The sequence below is a fragment of the Sus scrofa genome, chromosome 17, assembly GCF_000003025.6.
Source record: "Sus scrofa isolate TJ Tabasco breed Duroc chromosome 17, Sscrofa11.1, whole genome shotgun sequence".
Lineage (NCBI taxonomy): Eukaryota > Metazoa > Chordata > Mammalia > Artiodactyla > Suidae > Sus > Sus scrofa.
The window spans coordinates 22,418,670-22,434,463 of NC_010459.5; the positions used below are offsets into that span (position 1 = coordinate 22,418,670).

A 15,794-nucleotide genomic window follows, 5' to 3' on the forward strand; every position below is an offset into this window, starting at 1 on the left:
GTTTTAATTTTAAAAAGAATTAAAATCTCTTAAACTCTATAACAGCATATCCACCCTTCCAAGTATTCCAAAAATCTGAAGGGCAGACAGAAGAATTTTCTGTTACTACAATTAGAAAAATAATTTCAGAGCTCATGAACATTTCACACACAATTATAATCAATGCAAACCTGGAAGTGCCTTTCCAAGGAGTTGTCCTCTTTAAGAGTTAGTCAGTTTCTTAGATATTTTTCCAAAGAGCAGTTTATTTGAGGTGAAAAAATAAGTCAGTGTCATACAAAATAATAAAAACATTTTATTTACAAATTAGTTTAATAAACAAACTACAATGAGTATGATTAAATAACAAAGATTATTGTCTTCTATTAATTATGGCTAGAAAAATAAATTATTTAAACAAAGCTCTAAACCTGTCTCCTGCTCCCAGAGAAATTAATGTATTACATGTACATATTCTCAAAATGTTTCTAACTCTTATTCAGCCTTAAGACTTGGGTACTGTTCCATTTTTTACACAGAATTGTAAACAGTCTTTATAAAAATTTTATAATAAGGATTAATTAAAATAATTATTCATCTATGGAAATATACAGTACAAGTCTGCTAATCATCCACAAGGAAATTTTACAATGTTCAGTCAGATTTTATTCATATTCTTGAAGGTAGCACTGTTCCCAATAAGCATTCCTTCTACCACTTCTGTATACTTTATACATTCTCAAACCAAAAAGAAACAACTTACAGCTATTTGACTTTTTGCTTTTTTCTTGCTTGAAACTGTTCTGTTTTGTTTTTTACAGATTTAATCAACATTGACAAGGCAGGATCAATGGACTTCTTTTGTGATTCCTTTTGAATTTCACTCTCTTTTTTCTTTGTTGCCTGAGTAAGTTCTTGTTCTTTTTGTTCTCTCTGACGGGCTTTCTCCTCAAGGATTTTTTCCATAGCTTTTGTTTTCTTGAAATTAGGATCTGAAGGATCCAAATTGAACAAATGGGAAGTATACATTGCCTGAAACCGTGTATCCTTAACGTTTACCTGCAAACCCAAAAGGAAAACATAAACAAATAAAATAAAATTAGTAAACCAAAAGGACAAAAAATGGGATCAAATTTCAAAGGTCAGTAAGTTGATTATATAAAATACAAATATGAGCATTTTGCATTGACTTATTAGAAAATTGTTTCCCCAAAGATTGCCAATGGAGTTTTAAGGTTTATCTTTCAAGCACAATGTACAGGACACACTGCTCTTATCACCCAGTGACAATATTCTTGAAGGAGAACCACAGAGTCTATGTATGTAGTAGCCTGTAACCGCTGGTCACCTAGACTGTCTGTAGCAGCAGAATAGGCAGGCTTCCCTGTGCTTATAGCGTGAAATCTTTCTGGCGAGGATAATTAAGATGGTGATGGTATCTCCCACTGGAGTTTTATGCAAAGTCAATGCATTCTAAATACATAAAGCGGGGGCGGGAAGGATGGACTGGGGGTTTGGGACTGGCATGTGCATACTGTAGTATATGGAATAATTTGGGTAATTGAGACCTGTTGTACAGCACAGAGAACACTACCCAATATTCTCTGTTAATCTATGTGGGAAAAGAATCTGAAAGAGAAAGGACATATGTATATGTATGACTGAATCACTTTGTTGTACAGCAGAATTTATCACAACCTTGTAAATTAACTATACTTCAATAAAACTTAAAAAAATTAAAAAAAAAGTAACATTAAAATTTTTTTTTCAACTTTGGTGCCAAAATGAGCAGCTACTGAGGGTGAAAGATTTAAAGATTTACAGTATAAGATTTAGAGACCACTTGGAGTTCCCGTCCTGGCGCAGTGGCTAATGAATCTGACTAGGAACCATGACGTTTCGGGTTTGATCCCTGGCCTCGCTCAGTGGGTTAAGGATCCAGTGTTGCCATGAGCTATGGTGTAGGTTGCAGATGAGGCTCAGATCCTGAGTTGCTGTGGCTCTGGCGTAGGCCGGTGGCTACAGCTACGATTAGACCCCTCGCCTGGGAACCTCCATGTGCCACAGGAAGAGGCCCTAGAAAAGGCAAAAAGACAGAAAAAAAAAAAAAAGAAAAAAAAAAGATTTAGAGACCACTATGGGAAAGACAGTAACCCTGAGACCAAGGTCTGGTCCCAAACTACTTCTTTTTTTTTTAAGTCTTTTGTGTTTTTAGGGCCGCACGCACGGCATTTGGAGGTTCCTTGGTTAGGGGTCAAATTGGAGCTACAGCTGCCGGCCAACACCATAGCCACAGCAACACGGGATCCAAGCCATGTCTGTGACCTACACCACAGCTCACGGCAACACCGAGTCCTTAACCCACTGAGTGAGGCCAGGGATTGAACCTGCAACCTCGAGGATACTAATCAGGTTCGTTGACCACTGAGCCACGATGGGAACTCCCCAAACTGATTCTTTATCTTTCTACTAAAACACTATGTCCCACATTTTAGGAGTGTACCCTTAACGTCAGCCAGGCTTTCAAGTATTGCCAGGCAGAAGGGTGACTAGCCAGAAAGGTAGCATGACTTATTGCTACCCAGCATTCCCACAGAAAAAATAAGAGTCCACCTGGAGATGGACTGTAGAGTAACTTCCTTACATTAAGAACAACAGATGTGATACCACCAACACTACAACAATCAGGGAAAATGTTTTTATGAACAGTGATTAGGGTGTGGAGACAGTTCTCATAATAGAAGATTTGAATACAAATCATTCTTTGCTTTCAACTTTTCAGAAGAAAATCAATTCACCAAAAAGTTTAGTGGGTCAGCAGCACACATGGAACTGACTTAGAGACACTGGAGCTACAGAGTCGTCTCAAAGTCCCTGTACATGTCACTTAGAAGTTCTCTGTGTGCACCTCTCAATTCTTTAAACGAACTCAAAATTTCTCCCATGTTCTTCTGGGTCTATTCTTCCATGCTAATGGATGGAAGCCATTAAATAGTCCCTGATGGCTGTTTGTAGGTTTTCCCTAGAGGGCTCAAACTCATGCATGAGGTCTGTTTGGTCACGAGTAATGTGTACTCAGGAAAAAGAGGGAAAAGAGGGGGTGATGGAAACAAGAAATATAGCAATTAAAAAAGCAGGGCCTACTGCACTGGTCACTGCACACAGAGTATAACCTGATGTGATATGAACCTTGTATGCCTCAGTCAGGCTTAAATTTGCAGAACATTCCCAGTGTAAGCACCACAGTGCAAGTGACTCCACAGGGCAAGTAACACCAAAAGTTACATATTTTGGTTCAACAGGCTGTGAAAACACAAGCCAACTACTTCACCTTCTAATCAACCAAAGAAACACCCTGGTGATGAACTGGCTCTCTTGGACTGAAAGATGATAGTTTTGGCTCCTAAGACATTTCAAGGCTAACTTCAGAGCTGACTTCAGTTTTAAGAGGATAATGACTTTTGTCCCTGGTTACCTCAAAGTCATCCTCCAGTAATTCCTTCTTCTTCATCAGCTGTTTTTTCTTCTTTTTGCTCAGATTCTGGTGCTCTACAATTTTGTTATAATTGAAGTGTTTCTTGCTCTCTTCTTCCTCATCCATCACGAGCAAAGCCATTTCAGCCTGTGAAGAGAAAAAGGAGTCCAAATATACAACAGAGCTTTTCTTTCCCTAAACAGGAGTATGGGGCACAGGCATCCCATCTCCTCCAGGAAAGGGGGATTCAGTCTCCAATGCTCTGGGATGACACCTGTCCTCCCCAGATTGTGGATTACCAGAACTCATAAAGAAACCGAGAGATCTCTGTACAGCAATAGGTGTAATTTTTAGAAGCGACATTACTGAGAGGGGTGAAAGTGTTACTTAAAAACCAGACCGTAATTCATAGAGTGTAACTGGTTAGCAGGCTGTAGAAATAAGAGTCCTCAAGTCCCCAAAATAAAAATTTTTCATTTTCACTTTCATCTTTCTAAGCAGACATTAAATCCAGCAAAACATGTAGTAAACTTTCCAAATGTGTGTTTTATAAAGGAACAAGGAATTTCTTCTCTTTTTCTTTTGCCTTTTATTCTTTCAATACTGCTAATTCCTATGAAGGCAGAATCTTAATATTGGCTTCTGAGACATAATACAATGCCTATTTCCACTAAACAGGGATTTTCTAATGACTAAGGGATTAAATATAAATCCTCAAGAATCAAGGAAACAACCAGCCATGTAACACAGGAGAAAATACGACTGTGCTATAAGATTCTGGTGATTTTCCTGTATTACCACTTCAGACTGCTTCAACTACCTCTCCTTCCCATCACTGGTACCTGCAGTTGGCTTTCTCTTCAGAGACATTTTCTACAAAGAGAGACTGTTTTTTGTGCTCCTTAACTCTATGAACATTACTGTATAGGCAGTAAAAGCTGCAGAATTCAGGTGACCAGTCAGGCTCACTCCTAGACAGTGATATGAACATCAGTTCACAGGAATCATCATTATCAGAGGAATGCTGTTGACTCCAATTCCTGTTTCAGCTAAAATGCATATTATTCTGTGCCATGCATCTTTTTTTTTTGGGCTTTTTAGGGCCGCACTTGTGGCATATGAAAGTTCCCAGGGTAGGGGTCAAATCAGAGCTGCAGTATCAGCCTGTGCCACAGGCACAGCAACACACTAGATCTGAGCCACATCTGCCAACTACACCATAGCTCATGGCAATGCTGGATCCTTAAGCCACTGAGTGAGGCAAGGAATCAAACCTGTGTCCTCAAGGATACTAGCTGGATTTGTTACTGCTGAGCCACAAAAGAAACTCCATGTGTCACACATCTTGGAATCACTGAAGCATAAAGTTCACTACCTTTCCAAGAAAGCCTTTAATTTTGTACATTAAATTTTTAAATTTTCAATAATATAAACAGATAAATGAGCACTTAACATGCCATAAAGCAAAAATCTGTACTAAAGAGATTCAGATCGAATTAAAACTCAGAACTGCTGGAGTTCCCTTCGTGGCACAGTGGTTAACAAATCTGACTAGGAACCATGAGGCTGCAGGTTCGATCCTTGGCCTTGCTCAGTGGGTTAATGATCTGGCATTGCCGTGAGCTGTGGTGTAGGTGGCAGACACGGCTCGGATCCCGAGTTGCTGTGGCTCTGGTGTAGGCTGGTGGCTGCAGCTCTGACTTGACCCCTAGCCTGGGAACTCCATATGCCGCGGGAGCGGCCCTAGAAAAGGCAAAAAGACACACACACACAAAACAAAACTTAGAACTGCTGAAATCAGTTATTTTTATTAAGGAGACTGGGAATTCATGTGGACAACTTCACTTAAAGGGTATATATCAATTATTCACTATGACCTAGGCCTTACCTTTTGTCTTTCTATTTCAGCTTCTTCCTCTGGAGATGTGCCATCTTTTGCAGATTTCATTGATTTTTTCTTTTCTTTTATACCTATCACAACGAACCAACATAGGAGGGTAAAAATTTGAGACTATCAACAAAACCTGTATATACTATTTATTTTGAAATTTTGTTTAAAACAAAAATATTAGACATCTAGAAATAACCCTATCAATAAACATATAGAAACTAAAGAAAGTGAAAAAATATTACCAAGATGACTATGGATATGAATGGAATACTACTACTACTACTAATCTGGATGGGGTGGGAGAATATTATAAAGAAGGAATTTCTTCTGAAAGTAATATACAATTACACATCAAAAAAAAAAAAAAAAAATCCTAAGATCACTTCAATAGATATAAGACTCAATTTCTACCCATGACAAAATATATACATTTGAGGAATTCCCGCTGTGGCACAACAGAAACTTATCAACTAGGAACCATAAGGTTGCGGGTTTGATCCCTGGCCTTGCTCAGTGGGTTAAGGATCTGGCATTGCCATGAACTGTAGTGTAGGTCACAGCCGCAGCTCGGATCTGATGTTGCTGTGTTTGTGGCATAGGCCAGCAGCTGTAGCTCTGATTAGACCCCTAGCCTGGGGAACCTCCAAATGCTATCGGTACAGCCCTAAAAAGCAAAACAAGAAAACAAAACAAAGAACAAAACAAAACATATATATATACACACACACACACACACACGATAAAATTCTATTCAAGAAAGTTTTTACAAAGATTAACAGAGAAATTTGATATACCAGTGATAGTGTGCTAAACTGTACTGCAAAGTGAAAAAAAAGAACGAAAATACTTTATTATATAATGAGAAAAAAGAACACTACGGTTTAGTATGTAATAAAGTATAGCATCGTACATCACTCAAAAAAGAGATTACTCAATAACTGGAGCTAGGCAATTTGTTTTATTCTGGAAAAAAAATCATGAAATAGCTATATCACATAATGTACAGGAAAATAAAATGCAGGTATAATAAAGAGTTAAACATTAAGGGAAAAAAACCCTATGAGAAAATACAGGGGAATAGCTATCTGATCCTAAAATAGAAGAATACTTTCTTAGCATAAGAACAATGGAAGAAATCACAAAGGAAAAAAAAAAAAACCTCAGGTAATTTAAATATATAAACTCTTGAAATTTATCAGCAAGATGAAAAATTCTTCTCTGTAATAACAATTTGATAATAACTATGTGTAAGTAAAAGTTTAACAAAACCCTTTCTCTAGTGACAAATTTGATCTTTGGTTAACTTTCTAGTTCTATTATTATTAGACAAAACCACTCATGGTAAAAGCAGCTCCTGATTAGAAAACTGCCCTGTAATTCCAGGGATTCAGGGACCTCTGGAGACAAAATGTCAGATAAAATGTTCAGTCCTGAATAAGAGGTAGCAGCACATTGCAGTTAAGAGCAAGAGACTGCAGCAGCTGGCCTGGGTTTAAATTCTGTATCTCCTACATTCTAGCTACTACAGCAGTTTCATACTTGTGTGCTTATCTGTAACGTGAGGAGTATAACTGCACCTACCTCCTTGAGTTACTATGAATAAATTACAAATATGAAGAGCTTAGTTGATGTACGGCACACAGTGCTACAAGTGCTTGCTATTACTGTTATAGTCTGACTACACATATACAAGATGTGCTGGATTCCTTGGTGATCATGCAGGTGCTTTGTTTTTCCTTCCTTTTTTGTGTCTGTTGAGTGGTTCAAAGAATTGGTATCAAAGTATGACGAACTAGTCTGAAGAGTAAGAAGGTTCAGAATCTACAAAGCCATGTTCTATTACTCTTGAATGTTACTACACAATGCCAACCTTCTCTGAACTGCTGGACACCGTCTTATTTGGATAAGCTGAGTTCTGTCCTTTGAATGCAGGGAAACCAATGGTCTCTAAAGTATTAGCAACTAATGCTTCTAGAGAACTTACTGTGTGTCAGGAAGTAGTGCTGTTCCATTCCCTTTTATATATGAACTACTTTAACCCTCACAACAATGCTATGAGGTAGATTCTATTATTTGAAACTGAAGCAAAGAGAGGTTTGTCTCAAGGTAAGTAAATAAAGGAACCATGAGTCAAACCTGAGCACCCTAGCTCAGGCTCTCTACTGTCAGCCATTTACCCTTCACTCCCTTGGTATCCAATGTCATTCTCCCTGGAATAGCCCTTTCCATTTAAAATGCATTCTGTTGTGAAATAATAAAGTAAAATTCACAGAACACATAATGATGGTTGAAAAACCACAGTGGTGAGGGATAATAGGAAAAGCAAAGCCAAAAGCAGAGAGATGCTTTAGAAGCTGCTCCTTGTGCTCAACCCCTGCCGTGGCCAGGTTTGCCCCTCACTGCCACCAAGGCCTTTGTCTTGCACTTCCAAGAAGAAACATAACTACATGCAGTCTTCCCCTAAGTGAGACAGCACTCCTATCTCAAATGTTTTTCAGGGAATGATGTATCTGCTTTAAGATTATAACCTTTCTCTGTCGCAAAGTGTGTGTGTGTGTGTGTGTACCACCAAGGTTCCACTTTCTTAGGGTCTGATGCCCACACCCTAAGTTTATCTCTGCTCCTATGCTCTCTAGGCAAGGGCCCTCTTTGAAGTGAATGGACAAGTGACATATGCAGAAGATCATTCTCTGGCAGGGGAAAAAAAATCAGGCTGTATATGATTAATACATAAAGGAGATAAAGATCTTCACATACAGCTGTGGGAAATAATTTCAAAGAGCCCACAATGAACTGCTCCAGATTTTATAACAACCTGGTGAAAAGTCATAAAAATAAACTTGAAAGGAAGATTGCAGGAGGGAGAAAAAAAATCTCCAAGATGGCTGGGGCTAAAAATGATATCCAATTTTAGTTTGACGAAAATTTCTTTGCTCACGAAGAATTTACTGTGCGCTAGACTGAACTGTTTAGTCATAAGATAAATAATGTGCAGAGACCCTTTCCACACTGTTAACAAGATCATATTAAGAGGGCACGCACATACACACACACATATATTTTTGAAGCATCTTCCCTTTGGAAAGTTTTCAGACCTAATTTTAGATGAAGAGTAATAGGGAAATAAAAGTCCCTGCTCTGAAATGTTATCTTTACTTTTTGGCGAATCTTTTGGCAAGTAAAAACCCACATCTTCTGGGATTGCTGCAAAAAGCACATATAGATGATTCTGAGAAGCTGAATACTAACAAAAACTTGAAACTGGCTGTTAGGGTTTTATAGTTGAAAGCCTTACTGAGGCTACTATCCCTTTAATCCAAAAAAATCTCTTTCATGGAAAAAGGTGTGTTGCAAACAATTGATCTTTAATATGAATATCTATAAAGGAAATTCTATTTTCCATTACATACAATGTCAGAGAATTGTTCCCATAAAAAATTCTTCCAGAGTGATCAGCTGAGCACTTCTTCTGAGACAACAGTTAAGAGAATTCACTGGAGGGAAGACTGGTCTCAGTACTGACCGGACAGGAATGCTAAGCCCCCTAGTGATTCAATCTTTTGTAGCAAGTTCCTGCATCCAAGACCATTTGTTCATAATCAGATACAGTCTATTAGTCTTCCTCTGGACCTAGGCATTCTGGCTTTGCTTGAAAAGCCAGCAAATTCTCATGTCCAGCTCTTATACATATGGATCCTGGCTCTGACTTTGGTCTTCATAATGTACTTGTGGAGTTACAACAAGTAAAGGGAGCTGTTAGGATTTAGGTTCTACCATCTGCCACTGGCCCCCGTGCAATTCAGTTGTGGTTTTTGAGCTTCAGTTTATTCATCTATAAAGTGGGTTGAAATTTGGATAAGAGGACAGAATGCATATAAAAGGATCTGTAAGCTATAAAACAACATGAGCAGTATCTGTAAGCACCCAACCTACTGGCTGAATGAATCAAATATGTGTACCGTATTATTAAATATTCATGGTCACTTATCAAATGTCTAAAGTTGTCAAGACAAAGGATGCATTTTAATAGGATACATTAATATGTAATGTTCTGTATTTCACTTCTACTTCTTTTCTTTTTGCCCGCCTTGCAGCATATGGAGTTCCTGGGCCAGGGATCAGATTTGAGCCAAAGTTGCAACAGAAGCTCGAACTACGGCATCCTCCCTACCCCCACCCTGTGCTGGGGTGGGGAATGAACCTGTGTCCCAGGTACTCCTACTTCTTCAAAAACAAAATATTATTACAGAGTTAGCAATTAGATAGCAATAAACAAGTTTTTCCAAAATTTCATTTCTATAAGAAAAATAACTCATTCTAGAAGTACATTTTCAAAACTCATCTGAGTTTGCACCTTAGAAAAAAATAGAAAAACTATAGCTAGTTTATAGCGAGAGGGAAAAAACAGAAGGGAAAATTAGAGAAGATTTCTAGTACTCATATAGGCTCCTAACCTGAGCCAAATACCAGGTCTGGCATCAGTCAATGAATCAATTTCTCCATATTTTGAAGAGTGTATAAGTTTAGCTCTGGGACTGCCTCAGGCAAAGGTGTTATAAATACACCCAAGTTCACTGGCATAAAATGTCTCTGTACTGCTCAATGGTGGGACTTGAACTGTATACCTTGCAAACACTAATGCTTTTCCTCCCATCTCATGGCTGTTCCTTCTCAGTTTCTTAAACTTTCCCCCTACCTTCGAGATAGTACCTTCTCCAATGCAAGAATACCTTATGCAGGCTCCTGACCTTCATCTTCCCCCTTTACCAATGCTTTTTACCTCTTATTTCATGGTCTGAAATATTATTTATAGGCTACTGATTCCTAAGTCTGTATGTGCATTCTGACTTTTCAGCTGCTCTCCCAGACTTATATATAAATGTTAACCTAATATCTCCATTTGGGTATCTAATTAACATCTCTAACTGATTATATCCAAAATGGACCTACTGATCTTACTTCCCATCTAAACCTATTGTTCCTACATTCCTCCCTAACTCAGTAAATGGAAGAATACTATTCTAAAGACACAAAACAAAAATCTAGGAGCTATGCTAAATTTCTTCCTTATCCAAATAAAAAAATCAGCAAGTCTACCTGCAAAATATATCTAGAATCCCACTCAACTTTTCTCTTTCCAATTCCATTACTGGCATGCCGTCTAAACCAACCATTTTCTCTTGTCTAGGTCTCTCAGCTTTCACCAAGGCCACTCTTCGATCTGTCTTCTTTGTAGGACCCAGATTAGTACATTAAAATAGATAGTTTATGATGCTTTTTTTTTTTTTTTAAATTTTTAGGGTCATACCCACAACACATGGAAGTTCCGGATCTAGGGGTTGAATTGGAGCTGCAGCTGCCAGCCTACACCACAGCTACAGGAATGCCAAATCTAAGCCACATCTGCAAACTACACCACAGCTAACAGCAATGCTGGATCCTTTAACCCACTGAGTGAGGCCAGGGATCAAACCCTCATCCTCACAGACACTAGTCAGGTTCTTAACCCTCTGAGACATGATGGGAACTCAAGTTTATATCATATTCTTGCTTTAAGACCCTTCGGTGGCTTCTCACCAAAACTAGACTAAAATCCAAATTGTTACTATGACACAAGGGTCTGCAGGATCAATCCTGTGACCCAGCCTGGCCTCATACCAACTACACTGTCCCTCTGACCATGCTCCAGCCACACTGGAGTCTTTTAACTTCCCTAACATGACAAGCTCTTTCTCACCCGTAGTTGTTCTACCCACTTTCCCCTCAAGTTCAGTGCTCTTCCCCCAGTTCTCTGTGCTTGACTCCTTCTTGTTCCAGGTTTTTGCTTAAATGTCACCACCTCAGAGAAGCTTTCTTTGCCTACATTATGTAAAGTAAGCACTCTCCTTCCTCCTTGTTACAGTCTCTGTATCACCCTATTTATTAGTTCCTATTCTCATACAATTCTTATTTACCTATTTCTCAGGTCTTCTCTAAAACTATCAACTCCTACAGGGATGTAACTGCTTGAATTATTGGTGTTGTGTCACTAGCCTAGCAGAGTGTCCAGCACTTGGTAGGCACTCAAAAATATTTACTGATATGGGAGTTCCTGTTGTGGCTTAGCAGAAAGGAATCCAACTAGTATTCATAAGGATGTGGGTTCGATCCCTGGCCTCGCTCAGTGTGGTTAAGGATCCAGCATTGCCATGAGCTGTGGTGTAGGTTGCAAACACAGCTTGGATCCCACGTGGCTGTGGCCGTGGTGTAGGCTGGCAGTTGTAGCTCTAAATCCACCCCTAGTCTGGGAACTTCCATACGCTGTGGGTGTGGCGCTTAAAAAAAAAATTACTGATATAAAGAATAACCAATCATGTCAAGACACCATTTTTCGGTCCTAAATTTTACGTAAATTTTTTTTCATTCTTTTTTCTTTTTCCTTAAAATGCCTTAAATCCAGTATACATAAATACTCCTAGGAAGTATTCTCAAATCAAAAGTATATTAAAAGCAAGCAAATTTTATCTATACTTTCCTTTGGAACTTCTGATATTAATTTTAGAGAAAACTACTCTCTAAAATTCACAATCTAAACGTACCAATTCCAAGAAACAAGCAACCCCAAGCCACCAAGCTATTTTACTTGCTCTTTGAATCCTACCCCGAGTTCTGAAGTCTAACTAGATTTCACATGCCAAATGAAGCATTCTGGAATGAGAACAAGGAAACTACAATGCTTTGCATTTCTCCATTATAAACTTGGTTTCCCGAAATCAGAGGATAAGGCTAAAATCCATCATCTTCTAGAAATGACCGCTCAGGTATGATAAAAAGCAGAATATGCTAAGTTTCCATTTCCCTTTCCAATTCCTAAGAATCTCACATCCTATAACAATCTTTATTCATCTTGATCTCCTTTTCATCAATAAAATGTCAGGGCTAAAAGGCTATAACAACCAGGAAATAATTTTGAGCAATTTTGACTTTCCTGTTGAGAACTATTCTGGCCCACTAGTCACGAGGGACAAGAAGCAGGGAAACTTCATAAAATCCTTCTCTTTACACTGCCAGCTTGGAGTTGCTCCAGGAGTAAGCCTTTGGGGTTCATGTGTGTGGTATTCATAGCAGGGGAAGGCAAAATGTACGAGAACAAATGGAAAATGCTTTCAGTGGACCTGCACTGACTTGTCCAAGTATGGCCTGAACCTTACTTACCACACACATTTATACATACCAAAAAGGTAAGAATGAAAGCATTCAGGAAAGAATGACTAGTGCACATGCAACGGAAACAGTCTCCTCGGATATATGAAACCAGACACTGGATAGTTTAGGGATTGAGGAAAAGGGGGAGGAAGCTGGCTTTCAGCTGCAATGAAGGTAATCATGAAGCAGAACAAATAAAAAAGGGATAAAATGAAACATAGATGCTTTTGTCTATTCGAGCCGAAAAGCTTTTACACTATGAAACAAGTCTCAAACAAGTAAACTATGTAAAAATTTTTAAAAGTTATACACATGTCCACATAAACAAACAAATTTTTCACATACTTTCAATTCTTCATAGCCTTTGCAAAGAAAGACCTAGAGTGGACATATTACAAAAAAGCAGTGAAAACATACAAAAAATAGGACTTCCTTTTCTCTCATCCTTTTACAGTCAATATGTCTGTAAGAATAGTTCCCAGAAAGGAATCCCTAGCAAACTATTAAATTAATAATCATGTTACCAAAAGCCTCCTATAATGAAATTACTTCTGGTATGTACAGGAGGCATGCTGACCCCTCCTAATCCAATCAATGGTTAGACCCCCACAGGACAGACCTGCTTATAAGCCATGAGGGAGCCATACAAATTCTAGGAATTTTATGTTGCTTCTACCCATGCCATTTTTTTCTTTAGATCCCAACTGAAAACAAAATATGGGCTGGCTTACCTATTTTTTTAGCTTCTTCAGCAAAGTATGGGTCATTCAAATCAATATCGGAGGGAACTTCATCTTCACTGGCCTCTGCAGCAAGAGCCTTAAAGTTGAATAGAAAAATGGTTTATCACAAGAACAACATTATATAAATGTGAAGAAAAACCATTATTTCTTTTAAATCAAGTAGTTCAATCTAAATTGAAGAAATACTATAAATCAACTTTAATAAAAATAAATAAATAAAATTAAATGAGTTTTTTAAATGGATCATCAGCTTCCTAAATAACTTTTGAGTAATTCTTGTTTATTCAACAAATACTTAAGAAACATTTAATAAATGCAGGAACTTTGTAGGGCTTTTGGGAGAAATCCAAGTTATCAGATATATGGTTTCTGTCTCCCAAGATTTTAAAATTTATTAAAGGAAGTGAGACACATAAATACACATATACATAGTAATAATTCAAGACAGGAAGTGCTGGAAGAGTTTAAAAATAAAATACAGCCATTCAAGGAGAAGAATACTTTTAGATGGGTAATCAGTGAAGAGGCATGGCCTTATCTCTCACAAAATTGAGAAACAGCAGTTATTATCAATATAGTGCATTGTGGATTATGTCATAAATCATTATTTAAAACAACTTTTTTGCTGTTATTTTTTAAGTTATGAAACTTCAAACATATACAAAAGCAGGAAGGAAAGCATAATGAACCTCTTGTTCTCATCACTCAATTTCGACAATTATCTTGTTTTACCTATAATACACTCATGATAATTCTTGGGCTATTTTTTTTTTTTTTTTTTTGTCTTTTCTAGGGCCGCACCCATGGCATATGGAGGTTCCCAGGCTAGGCGTCTAATCTCTAATCACAACTGTAGCCACCGGCCTACACCACAGCCACAGCAACGCTGGATCCTTAACCCACTGAGAGAGGCCAGGGATCGAACCCGCAACCTCATGGTTCCTAGTCAGATTCGTTAACCACTGAGCCATGACGGGAACTCCCTCTTGGGCTATTTTTAATAAAGCACATCTGTTGGTTACATTTTCCCCAACCAAATCTGAACAGTTCAGTATATTTAAATTTAATGCTTTTTTTTTTTTTTCTTTCTCTCCTTTTTAGGGCCACACTAGCGGCATGTGGAGGTTCCCAGGCTAGGAGCTGAATGGGAGCTACAGCTGCTGGCCTACACCACAGCCACATCAGATCCGAACCGCATCTGTGACCTACACCACAGCTCATGGCAATGCCGGATCCTTAACCCACTGAGCGAGGTCAGGGGTCAAACCCGAAACCTTGGGTTCCTAGTTGGATTTCTTTCCACTGTGACACAATGGGAACTATTATTTACATTATTTTTAAAAGTTTTTTTTTTTTTTGCTCTAAATTATAGCTGTATGAACTATGGTATATAAACATATTTGTTTCTTCACTAATACTCTCTCAGTATCAAACTGAAGCGATGAAGAGGAAAAGGGGAAAAATATTTTTAACTTGAATTCTTGAAACTCTCCTATGTGTGGAGAAGCCAGGGAAATGGAAGAGATCCGCTAGAAGCACCAAGTCCAGGACAGAGGCTGAGTCTAGAACAAACCGGGCACTCAACGAATATAGTCTTAATATTATTGACAAAATGAGTACACTCTAAGCCCAGTGGAGGGAAACAGTAAAAGCACAAGATAATCTCAAAGCACCAATCAAATGAAAATCAAAGAGAATAACTGATAAAGGTCTCAGAAAAAGAGTGACTACTTAACTAACCCCACTAAGTCTTCCAAGAAACTGATGACTTAATAACTCTTGAAAGTATTCCACTTCAAAGATATTTTGTTGCCTAAGAGAGGTAGCAAGCATATCAATGGGGCAGGACTCTTACCCCCTTTTCTCATTTTACTATCCGTTTCCAGAAATACTGAGTGTAATAGGAGTAAAAAAATTACTCCATTCACTGCATCATTCAATTTTGTAGCCCACTTTCAACTTTGCAGCTCTTGTATCAAAAATCTTACATGAGAGATAAATAATACAATACAGCAGAAAGTGAACAAAATACCAGCATTTTTAGCAACATGGATGGACCTAGAAATTATCATGCTAAGTGAAGTCAGCCACACAATGAGACACCAACATCAAATGCTTTCACTGACATGTGGAATTTGAAAGAAGGACAGACTGAACTTCTTTGCAGAACAGATGCTGACTCACAGACATTGAAAAACTTATGGTCTCCGGAGGAGACAGTTTGGGGGGTGGGGTGGAGGGATGTGCTCGGGCTGTGGGATGGAAATCCTGTGTAATTGGATTGTGATGATCATTACACAACTACAGATGTGATAAATTGAGTAATAAAAAATAATTAAAAAAAAACACAGCAGAAAGGACAGTGAGGCAAAAGATCTAGATTCTGGTCTCAGCTTGGCCATTAACAACCTGCATATCCTCAGATGAACAATTTTTCTACAGTTATAAATTTTCTACAGTTATAAAGTGTCAGGGTTGGATAAGGACTAATCATTTAAGGTTCTTTCCTCAAGGAGCAAAA

General features: G+C 38.2%; 1 protein-coding gene across 1 annotated transcript in view; it reads right to left on the reverse strand.

Annotated features, from left to right (window-relative positions):
• Positions 276–15,794, reverse strand: part of ESF1 (ESF1 nucleolar pre-rRNA processing protein homolog) — a 61,363-nt gene continuing 45,844 nt past the window's right edge. The window contains exons 11-14 of the mRNA XM_001926068.6: positions 13,262–13,349; positions 5,343–5,425; positions 3,455–3,601; positions 276–1,038 (exon numbers count right to left, since the gene is read on the reverse strand). Of these exons, the coding sequence (XP_001926103.3) occupies positions 745–1,038; positions 3,455–3,601; positions 5,343–5,425; positions 13,262–13,349 (612 nt within the window). The 3' untranslated portion in view covers positions 276–744. The remainder of the gene's footprint in view (positions 1,039–3,454; positions 3,602–5,342; positions 5,426–13,261; positions 13,350–15,794) is intronic.